General features: G+C 45.8%; 1 protein-coding gene across 1 annotated transcript in view; it reads left to right on the top strand.

Moving 5' to 3' along the window:
• The first annotated feature begins 681 nt into the window (after positions 1-681).
• The window catches only part of ARHGAP6 (Rho GTPase activating protein 6), a 546,930-nt gene continuing 535,531 nt past the window's right edge, over positions 682-12,080 (top strand). The window contains exon 1 of the mRNA XM_001094565.4: positions 682-2,603. Within this exon, the coding sequence (XP_001094565.3) occupies positions 2,016-2,603 (588 nt within the window). The 5' untranslated portion in view covers positions 682-2,015. The remainder of the gene's footprint in view (positions 2,604-12,080) is intronic.

Raw genomic sequence — 12,080 nt, 5'->3', positions numbered from 1 at the left:
CAATTCTGGTAGATGTGCAAGACGAATGTTCGTGTCCAATATCTGTATTTATAACTTCATTGTATTTTTTCTCCAAAATAAAAGAAATGGTAAAGGAAAGTCACCTTTACATTTGTATAAAATTCTCTTGATCCCTAAGTGATAAAAGAGGACACAAACACAAAGTAGACATTTCCAACATTCTGTCTGCTCCCTGCCGAGATGGTTGTAAGTTGCATTGCAAAGCTTAACTGTTAGGTCAAAAAGCCCTCCAAGAGGAGGGCGAGGCTTTGCGCTTTATAGATTCCAGGGGTCCGACAGCGGGAGAAGCTGCTCTCAGACTCATTTCCTTGCCGGGAAGATTGATTTCACCAGCGTTCTCCAGCTTCCCAGGACTGTGGCCACTGCGCGCTGAGCCCAGAGGCGTCCCAGAGCGGGACGTGGAGACAGATAGCTTTGTGAGCGCCAATCTCTGCACCCTCTAGGCTGAAGCTGCGCCCGGCCTCTGGCCCCTGCCCGGCCTCCCTCACACCTCCTTCTAGAGCACGTTTCCGCACGTGCTCAGGAGCCCTTCCACGGCAAAAGCTCCTCCCCCTCCACTTTCTTAGTAGGTCTCCATCTCCAGCTCATTCATTGGCAGCCACTGCATTTAGACAGTCTCCTATCTATCCTTCCTTTTTAAAAACAAAAACAGCCGGGGGTGGGGGTGGGGGTGGGGGTGGGGTGGGGGGTGGGGGTGGGGTGGGGGGCGGGGCGGGGAGAAAAGGCAGAAGATTTAACTCCAACTTCAGAGCAACCGTCCCCGGCTGCCCATCTGACACCAGTGGGTGGGGTGCAATCTGACACTTCCCTTCCTTTCCAGAAACGTGAGTGGAGCTGGCGCGACCCTTGATCTGGGGGTGGGGAGACGGGGGAGAAGGTCCGCACTTCCGTCCTCACGACTTTCTCTCCAAGAGACCCGGTATTAGTGGCGAGCTGCCTTCTCTCCTCGCCGCTTGCAGGTTTGGCTCCTGGCAAACTCTTTTCACGTTCCGCTTTCTCCTGCTCCTGGCTCCGCCTCAGCTCCAGCCCCGGCATTCCTCCAGCTCTACTCTTCCTGGCCGCCCCCTTCTCGCTGCCTCTAGAGCGAGCGTCGGGGACATCTCCGCGTCTGCCCTGGGCCCAAGGCTGGGCTGCGAATTTCGTGTTCCCCTGCGGCGGAACACGCACACCCGGCCTTGGGGCTCTCTCCTGAGCTCCCTCCTCCACGGAGAGCGCTGAGCGCAGCCGGGAATTATCTCCCACCGTGGGCACGAAGCCTTTGGAGGTCCCGGGCGCAGCACGCTCGGTGTCCCCACACCGCAGCAAGACAGAGACCCCGCGAGAACCTTGAGCTTTGAAACCACCCTTGAGCCTCTCCAGTCGGAAGAGTGGGAGCAGCTGCCCAGCTGAGGCCAGGCGCGCAACCTCGGGCGCCGGAGCAGGAGAGAGTGCAGGAGGCGCAGCTCAGGCGCCCGACTCAGGAGCAGGAGGAAGTTCTAGCGGCGCCGGGAGCGCGGTGGACGCGCCCTGGGCTCACGCCTAGGCGGCCTCCTCCCTGGCCCTCAGGACTGTCCTCGGGCCGCAAGGAGGAGCTTGCTGGAGTTTTAGAAGCCATCCAGAGCCAGCGAGCAGGAGCGCTGCGTCTCCTGCCTCAGCTGGGAAGGGGGAGTGGCGCTGGCAGGCTGGAACTGGGAACCCAGCGAGCGCCTGACCTTCCTCCTCCTCTTCCTGACCCTCTTCGCGTCTTAGGCTCCGGAGGAAGGTTCTAGCGGCTGCAGGAGGTCCCCAGACCCATTTTCCTAGAAGGCTGGTGATGGATCTGCTGCTCCTGCCGCCGCCGGGGCACTTGGAGCGCACCGGCGGCGCGTGAGCTGGGCTTTGCTCTCCACCGTCCTGGGCAAACCCGGGCCAGCCCCGCCTGGCACCTTTGCCCGAGTCCCTTTCCGTTCCCGACCCAAAGCCACCAGCGTCCAGGGAGGGAAGAGGAGGTGGTCCTCAGGTGCAGCCCCGCCGAGATGTCGGCGCAGAGCCTGCTCCACAGCGTCTTCTCTTGTTCCTCGCCCGCTTCAAGTAGTGCGGCCTCGGCCAAGGGCTTCTCCAAGAGGAAACTGCGCCAGACCCGCAGCCTGGACCCGGCCCTGATCGGCGGCTGCGGGAGTGGCGAGGCGGGCGCGGAGGGCAGTGCGCGGGGAGCCACGGCGGGCCGCCTCTACACCCCATCACTCCCATCCGAGGGTCTCGGCCCTCGCTTGGCGTCCTCTCCCCGAGGTCCGCCCCCTAGGGCCACCCGGCTACCGCCTCCTGGACCGCTTTGCTCATCCTTCTCCACACCCAGCACCCCTCAGGAGAAGTCACCATCCGGCAGCTTTCACTTTGATTATGAGGTTCCCCTGGGTCGCGGCGGCCTCAAGAAGAGCATGGCCTGGGACCTGCCTTCTGTCCTGGTCGGGCCAACCAGTAGCCGAAGCGCTTCGAGTATCCTCTGTTCCTCCGGGGGAGGCCCCAATGGCATCTTCACTTCTCCTAGGAGGTGGCTCCAGCAGAGGAAGTTCCAGTCCCCACCCGACAGTCACGGGCACCCCTACGTCGTGTGGAAATCTGAGGTAGGGACCAGCGCTGCGTGTCCCACGGCCCAAGGCGGAGTCCCCCCCAGGCAGTTCCAGGGGACCGCCTTTAATTCCATTACATTTACAGAGCGAGGCACTCACTAAAGGGTTTCCGTGGTGTGGGTTTTCCTCTTCTGCTTGCTAAATGGTGCCTGGAAATGGGACGTCCATAGTGGCCACCCGCGTGTGTGTCTTGCAGGACTTGTTGGCTCTACTTTGGAGCAGTCATGGGAGCTGGAGAAAGAGATGGTGTTTTGGTTTTCTGTTTGTGCTGCAGGCAATTTCAAAGGGTCACCTTATCCCTTCACCCAATGTTAATATTTTTCCCAACTCAAATGATCTGTTGCTAAGCTGTTTGTAACGATTGGATGAAATATATTTTGAAATATGTCTGCCATCTTGTTCTATAGATAATTCAGAAACATTATTTTGGAAGGCGTCATTGACTGTATGAGTGTGTGTGTGTTTAGGTGGCAAGGGGGAAAAGCATTATCTAGCTTTCACCTTTTCTTTCCCTAAAAGGGCAATTTCAGAAATCTATGGTACTGAGTATTAGTTTAACCTAGGAGAAGAAGAAAACCTCTGTGTAGGGGTGTGAGAGATCATGGAAATATGCTGATACCTAAATTCCATTTAGAACAATTAGTAGTTTAGTGAAGAATCAACAATACATAGGGGACTCAGAGGGAGCTATCTGATACCCTTAAAATGTTTGCTGTCCAGTTAAGAAGAATAGTGAGTTGACCTGTTGGGAAACTGTCACTGATGGGCACTTGGAAAATAACACACTTTCAAAGAATACATAGTAATTGTTTTAAAAATGAACAGCCCCTATCCCCTTCAGTCCACAAACTCTATAGGATTGCCTTGGATCTATTTCCATAAGGGAAGGGAGATTCCATCAGTTATAATTTAATATTTTAAAGTACAGTTAGCATTACAGAAATGAAATACCATGTAATTGCTGGAGATGTAGGCTAAATACACAACCAAGAAAAACTGTTTGAAAATAGCATCTGAGATCATACTCAGCTGTGTTAATGTGAGATAAGTGTTAGACTTTGGCTTTAATAGACTGACTTAGAAAAATAAGCATCATTTATCAGAATTATTAGCATCACGTATTATTAATGTTGTGTCAAAGTAACTGAGGCTGTTAGGTGTTGGGGGTATAAATTTCAAAAAACAAATATTGCTAAGTCTTCTGCCTATTTTCTTGAGAAAGATAGGCAGTAGAAAGGAAAGTCGAGGCAGAGGGCAAGATGTTACCTCCAAACTAGGGAACTCAAGATTAGAAAGCATCAAAATTTGAAACGTTGAATTTCTCGTGGTCTTTAAGAGGGGCTGGATTCTCATTATATTTCAGGAGCACACATTATCAGATTAATCTGTACGAGTTGAGAGAAAGAGAAAAACAAAAGCAAGCCAGCATTTTTGGATTAGCTAGCCACTAACATTCGTGCTTAAAACTAATTGCATCATTAAGAACATTTCTGCTTTTCTTAGCAACCATATACATACTTGGAATATAGTATACAGATGCTGCTCATTACTGTTATAACCAAAAGGCATTTGGCTGTAGATGATTTCACTTGTTGCAAATTATCTTCTTATGTATTAGCATCTCATAATCAATGGACAAGGATCTGAACTGCAGCGATACTGGGTGGCTTCTATTCCACACAGTGGGCAGTCTGCACAAAACTCATCTACCATGATTTTCACCTTTTCGTGGTGATTAAAACTAAGGATGTAGCCATGTAGCAAAAGGCCAACATTTTCTCATAGAATATATATGTGTGTATGTGTGTGTGTGTGTGTTTCGGAAATTCCTTTATGCTTGAGGCAGACATGGAGTGATTAGATAGAACTCTAGCATGTAGATCCAACCCTGGTTTTGTTTAATAAAGGCCAAGATATCCTAACATAACCCCTGGATCTCTAATTTAATGGATTACCTTTCAAAGGTTTAACGCCCTGGAACCCTCTCAAAAAACAAGAAAATACATCCTATTGGGCACTGCCTGTCCTTTTCACTTGCAGGCAGGCTGGGTCTTTGGTTCTTTTTTTTTTTTTATTTTTATTTATTATTATTGTACTTTAAGTTGTAGGGTACATGTGCATAACGTGCAGGTTTGTTACATATGTATACTTGTGCCATGTTGCTGTGCTGCACCCATCAACTCATCATTTACATCAGGTATAACTCCCAATGCAATCCCTCCCCCCTCCCCCCTCCCCATGATAGGCCCCGGTGTGTGATGTTCCCCTTCCTGAGTCCAAGTGATCTCATTGTTCAGTTCCCACCTATGAGTGAGAACATGCGGTGTTTGGTTTTCTGTTCTTGTGATAGTTTGCTAAGAATGATGGTTTCCAGCTGCATCCATGTCCCTACAAAGGACGCAAACTCATCCTTTTTGATGGCTGCATAGTATTCCATGGTGTATATGTGCCACATTTTCTTAATCCAATCTGTCACTGATGGACATTTGGGTTGATTCCAAGTCTTTGCTATTGTGAATAGTGCTGCAATAAACATACGTGTGCATGTGTCTTTATAGCAGCATAATTTATAATCCTTTGGGTATATACCCAGTAATGGGATGGCTGGGTCGTATGGTACATCTAGTTGTAGATCCTTGAGGAATCTCCATACTGTTTGAGATATAGACCAATGGAACAGAACAGAGTCCTCAGAAATAATACCACACATCTACAGCCATCTGATCTTTGACAAACCTGAGAGAAACAAGAAATGGGGAAAGAATTCCCTATTTAATAAATGGTGCTGGGAAAATTGGCTAGCCATAAGTAGAAAGCTGAAACTGGATCCTTTCCTTACTCCTTATACGAAAATTAATTCAAGATGGGTCTTTGGTTCTTAAAGGAGAATCTTTACTAATGACATCAAAACGTCAGCCAATGAGCATCTTGCAAGGCTGCTTAGAGGCCCTGGAATAACTGGTTCATACAGATTTGGTTCTTGAATTTTTCTGGTTGCTCTGGCTCAGGGTTTCTCAGCCTTGGCACTATTGACATTTGAAGCTGAATGATTCTTTGCTACAGAGCTGTCCTGGGTATTGCAGGGTATTTAGCAGCATCCCTGTCCTCTTCCCACTAGATATGAGTAGCGTTCCTCCAGACCAGTGTGACAACAATGTTTCTAGACACTGCTGAATATCATCTAGGGATCAAAATCACCCTAGTTGAGAACTGCTGCATTAGTGAGGTTGAACATAGTACCCCATGCTGGCCATCAAGAGCGTGCCCACAGAAGTGTTTACAGCTGGCCTAAAGTTTGCTTGGGGCCTTTGTTTGATTCCAAAACCACGAGGATCCCTCTGGAGTCATGTACCCCTTACAGTTTGTTCAAATTTTCTATTTCTCTTCCATTGAATCCATATGAAATCCTAAGAATTCACCTTCAGGTTTAGCCATTGATGGATCTCATCCATTTCCACTTTGTTCTTTCAAGATATTGTCTGCTTTTAACCTAAATTGTCCATACAACAGCCCCTGCTCCCAAGACTCTCACAAATGCCTGCAGCTTTGTTACTTGTGCTCATTCAAAGCTTACAAATGACCATTTTATGGCCTAAACCTGGGAAGTGTTAGGCAAAGTCAGCTACGATCTCGTTAGTATTTCCTCACTATGTGTTTCAGGATTGCTTTAACAAAATCCGATTCCTGGACATGCTGGGTAGATCATCTATTGAATAGAAACATGGAAGAGACAAAGGGTAAATGGTACGTGGTAACACAGTTGCAACGTGTTTCTCAACTTGTGTTTTTAGCAGCCAAGCTCTGCCCCGACTCTGATCACAGGAAAAGCAATAAACTCTCATTTCAATCCTGAGCTTCTCCTAATTCTTGCAGATCAGAGCTGGGATTATGTCCATAGTTTGCCAACTTTTGCCAACTTTTGCAACCCATAATTAAAATGATTTCTATATGTCACTGGCATCCATACTTTTCCTCACTCATGGCGCAAGCATTTCTTGAGCATAAGCATTTCTGTAGGTACTAGGAATGCAGAGAGGCTAAAGAGCTCACAGTCTAATGAGGGGATAGGTGAGTTAACTGATAGGTACAGTACAAGAGATCAGTACAATGAGGGAACAGAGAGGGGAGGGTGTGCTTTGGGGGGCCGTGGAAGACTTCACTCTGCAGAGAACATTTAAACTTGATCTTCAAAGATGACTGCCATTTCTAAGGAGAAGAAGGAAAGTGATGCCTTGATGAGGCAGAAAAGAGTGGACAGGCAAAGGCACAGAGGTGTTGGTGATGCTACAGCTCCCAACAAAGAAGACTTAGAGGGCCCTAAGTGCAATAATTTGTTTGGAGGAGCAGGTTAGGGCACCTGCAGTTTGATATATGTAGCAACCACATGGCTTTTCATGTAATAAAAGCCTGACCTAACAAAGTCAGAAATCAGTCCTGTTGAAATACTTTTTTGAGATAGTCTTGACCTGTCACCCAGGCTAGAGTTCAGTGGCACAATCTCGGCTCAATGCAACCTCCCATGTTCAAGCGATTCTCCTGCCTCAGCCTCCCCAGGAGCTGGGACTACAGGCATGTACCAGTAGAGAATTGGTTTCACCATGTTGGCCAGGCTGGTCTTGAACTCCTGGCCTCCATCCATCTGCCCGCCTCACCCTCCCAAAGTGCTAGGATTATAGGCATGAGCCACCATACCCAGCCTCTATTGGGAGGATAATTATGGGTATGGATAAAAATGAGAGACTGGTCAAAGCATATTACTCTCCAAGGAGCCCCTGGGCATCACAACTGCAGAGAGTGAAGGCATATCGAGTGTTGCCCAAGTGAAGTTTGGTGTGCCTGGAGCAGAGGATGTATCTTGCTGTGTGCAGGATAATAGTGTTCAACAGGTAGGATAGTGGTAATTACGAAGCGTCTCACTGTGCTCATCTCAGGAGTTTGAACTCTATATTGTGTAGAGCAGTGATTCTTAACCTGGAGGTGACTTTGTCCCCAGGGGACATTTGGCAATGTCTGAAGACATTTTAGGATGTCACAGCTGGAAGTGGTGGTTTATTAATTGCCTATCACTGCTGTGATGACCACAAACTTAGTGGCTTAAAGCAACACAGGTTTGTTGTCTTACAGTTCTGGACCTCAGAAATCCCAACAGGTTTCACTCGGCTAACTTCAAGGTGTTGGCCTGACTGTATTCCTTCTGAAGGCTCTAGGATCTGTTGTGGTTTCTTTTCCAGTGGCCCCCTTCCTTCATTTTCAAAGCTAGCCAAGTCACATCTCATCGACTCTTCTTGTGTGGTCATTTCTCGCTCACTGTTTTCAGGACTCTTGTGATTACATTGGGCTCACCTGGATAATCCAGGCTACTCTCATTATTTTAAGGTCAGCTGATTAGTGACCTTTATTCCACCTGAAACCTTAATTCCCCTTTGCTATGATGTATTCACATGTTTTGGGGATTGGGGCGTGGGCATTTTGGTGGTACATTATTCTGCCTTCCACAGGGGAGTTCCTACTGGCATCTAGTAGGAGGCCAGGGGTGCTTTTAAATACCCTACAGTGCACAGCCCCACAAGGAATAATCATCTGGCAGTCAATGTTAGGAGTGTCTAGACTGAGAAACCCTGCTGTAGAGAGTGGGAGAAATTGGTGATTTTTAAGCATGAGGGCGTAACATGATCAGATGTGTTTTAGAGGTAAACTGGTGTCTGGGGGAGCATGGGTTAGAAGCATGAAACAAGTGGAGGACAGATCCTCAGAGGAGGTGGGCATGGGGAAATCATGCCAAGCATCCTATAAACAATTGGGAGCTGGCATATAAACGTAATACTTTTATATTTCCCACTTCTCCATTTTAGCAAATTTTTTCTTGCACTGTTGAACTCCTTGAAAGCAGAACTCTTACTTACCTTTGAATTCTTAAAATCTGGCCCCTGTACTCTGGGGGTTTTAGAGAGATCATCATAAAGACCAGTGGTTCTCAACCAGGAGAAAGTTTGCACCACAGTGTAAATTTGGCAATGCCTGGCAGCATTTTTTATTGCCAGAACTGGGGCAGCAGTGTGCTACTGGCATCTAGTGGGTATAGGCCAAGGGTACTGGTAAACATCCCACAACACACACAACAGCCCCCACACACAAATACTTATCATGCATAAAATGTCAATAGTGCTGAGGTTGAGACGCTCTGTATACAAGAAACTGAATTCTAGGTTTTGCTTTTCAGTACCATTTTCTCTCATGCTTGTGGCTTTACTCTTTGTCATTTTCTTCTTACCTAGTATATGTCAACCAAGGCTTTGAAATTCAAGAAAAATGACTTTCAATAGGTATTGAGCATATGAAAAAAATATGGGATGTCTAAATATATCTACAGGGAAGAAGTGAATGGTAAATATATAATGATGGAAACTGGAATTAAATTTTAAAATGCAGCAGAGAGAAATATTGTATTTAAAAGTAGAGGCTCACTCATGTCACCAAAGAGAAAGTAATTAGAATAAGACAGCTTCAAAAAGAAATTGACAAAAAGTGTTTTACAAGGATTTGTGTCTGAAATCAGTATAATACCTTAAGGTTTTTTAAGTTAGGAAAAAGAGTTATTCAACTTTTATACATACACACTCTCAGGCTATCTCTCTGCTACAATTCCTTCTGAAGGCAATTTTTAATTTTAATGGAGAATACTGTGAAGATAGCTTCTCAGATGACTTAGAATTGAGTTTTCACCAACATTTTGAGATTTGAGGGTTGGAAAGAGCAAAGTTTAGACTCAGAAAGAACCTTGGGTAGCATCTAGCTCCAAACTGCTTACTTTACAGTTGAAGAGAGGGACTGTAAAGCTTAAGCCACTCAAACTCAGGCAAAGAGCCAAGGGTAGAACCACCCTGAAATCCTTCTTGACTCTCTATATAAACTGCCAAGCTTCTGGAAAAAGTAAGCGACCCCGACTACTTCTATTCTCTGAGCACCTTAAACATTGGCAATCACTTTTTATCCAGATTACTTACTGAAACCATTATCTCAAAGTTCCCTAAGTTCCAAGAATCTTCTTAGACCCCTTTGGCTAGACTTCTGGGCAAAACTGAGAGCACCATCTCCTCTCCCTGCTCCTCCTATCCCCATCACACACAGAGAATCTTAGTTTCCTCCTTACCTTTCTTCCTACTCCTCTGTCTCTGGGATTGTCTTTGATCAACCCTACAGTTCTGTGTTTTTCCTTCAGGTCATTGTCCCTTGATTGTCTCATTCACTTTTGTGACCTCAACCATCATCCCTCTGGGGGAGACTCCTCACTCGGTGCCTAGCTGGAATCTTGTAGTTGAGCTCCCAATATATATTTTCTGATTTCTTCCTAGATATCTGCTCATGGATGTCCAATGGACTCAAATTCTACATGTCTGAAACAACAAGTCAGCTCCCATTTCCTCTGAACATGTTTCATTTTATGTATTCCTTATTTTGGTTGGTATCGCTGTTCTTCCGCTTGCCTAGGTTTACCAGGTCAGAATGCCTTTACTCCTCTCCCTTTTTTTGTTTCCATAAGTTTTCAAATCCTGTAGTGTGTGCTTCCCATTTGCTCCATTCTAGAAGGAATTTGAAGTGGAATGTGTCTGAGTTCTTACATCTCTCTCCAGCTGTTCATTCACAATGTTACTGCCTAGCTTGGGTCCTCATTTGCTGTGACCCTCTTCTTGGTCACCCTGCCTTCAGTTTCTCCCTGTTGGCATATTGGCCTTATCCTCAAAAGACACAATTGTAATCATGTCAACCCCTGATTGAAAACCTTTGATGGGTCTCAGAGTGTACAGAATAAAATCCAAACTACTTAGCTAGTCATTTCAATGCCTTTTACAACATCATCTCAGCCTGCCTTCTCCCAGGAACTCTAGTCCAGCAAAGCCAAGCTGGCCACTCACACAGATAGTCATCAAATTTTTATAGCATGCCAGCTATGCAATGGACACTAGGAATGTATGTGGAGCAAATAGGTATGACTCTGCAAGGTGCTCCCAGTTTATGAAAGCAATAACTTCAAATCACTCTCTACAGTTTTTCAGAGTGTTACGGCATTTTGATGAGAGGACTGTGGTAGACAGAACAATGTCCCCCAAAGATGTTCATGTCCTAATCTCTAGAACCTGTGAATATGCCACTTTACATGGCAAAAGAGGATTTTGCAGATTCGAGATTATCATGGATTGTCTGGGTGGGGCCAGTGTAATCACAAGGATCCTTATAAGAGGGAGGAAGGTCAGAGTCAGATAAGGAGATGTGAGGATGAAAGTAGGCAGAGAGAGAGAAAGAGGGAGAGAGGAAGAGAGGGAGGGGTAGGGTGATGAGAGAGATTTTGAAGATGCTACACTTCTGGCTTTGAAGATGGAGGAAGCAGCCACAGCCCTTGGCTGTAGCAGCCCCCAGAAGCTGGAAAAGGCAAAGAAATGCATTCTTAGAACCTTCAGGAAGAAAATAGCTCTACTGACATCTGGATCCTAGCTCAGTGAGACTTCTGACCTTGAGGACTGTAAGAGAATATGTCTGTTGTTTTATGCTACAAAATTTGTGGTAATTTCGAGCAGTGATAGGAAACTGATACAAGGACTAAACAGGTCTGGGATGTCTCAACTGAAATCACTGGATGAGGAGGCATTTGCCAAACGAAAAGAAAGGGCACAGTGCTCCTGCGAGAAGGAATGGCCTGTACTGAAAAGGGAATGTAGCATGCTTCAAGAATTTAGAGAAATCCAACTAGAATGGATTATGGGAGGGGGAAGATGGTGAAGAATAAGTCTCGCTGGACTTTGGCCTTAATGATATAGATTTTACCATTTAATGTAAAGATTCCCCACATAGATTTTGTTTCCTTCCTTCTCACTTTACTTTTGATAACTTGGTCCCATATCTACCTGAGAAGGCTCCATTTGTACTTTATGGCTCAGTCAGGTGCCTCCAAATAAATGAGCTTGACTCTAGTACATGTCATGACGTTCCAGATTTGCAGAAACAGAAGCTCATGTTTTCATAGTGAGATTCACATTCTTCCAATATGGTGCTTGAATAAGAGAAAGTGTGTTTCATATCAAAATCTAGTCAACGACTGAGTGAGTCTGCATGCAGATAGCAGTTCTCCCAGATTCCCAGAGGTATGCCTTTGGGGCGTGACATCTTGTTCTAAAATTTACTGCATCCTCTCTGAGCTATTACTTAGATAAAGAGAGTGAGACTGTGATTGCAACTATGTTATGACATGGCAGAAAAACCCTTGGAATGTAATGTGAAAAAATGAAATTAGTTGTGTTATCTGGTAAAGAACGATATTTTCATTAGCTATTAGGGAAACGTGAATCAAAACCACAATGAGATATCATTTATACCCTCTAAGATGACCATAATAAAAGATAGATAATAACAAGTGTTGACAAGATGTGGAAAAATCGGAACTCTCATACACTGCTGGTGAGAATGTAACATGACGCA

This window comes from Macaca mulatta, chromosome X (assembly GCF_049350105.2).
Source record: "Macaca mulatta isolate MMU2019108-1 chromosome X, T2T-MMU8v2.0, whole genome shotgun sequence".
Taxonomy (NCBI): domain Eukaryota; kingdom Metazoa; phylum Chordata; class Mammalia; order Primates; family Cercopithecidae; genus Macaca; species Macaca mulatta.
This window is presented reverse-complemented; position numbering and strand designations above follow the sequence as displayed.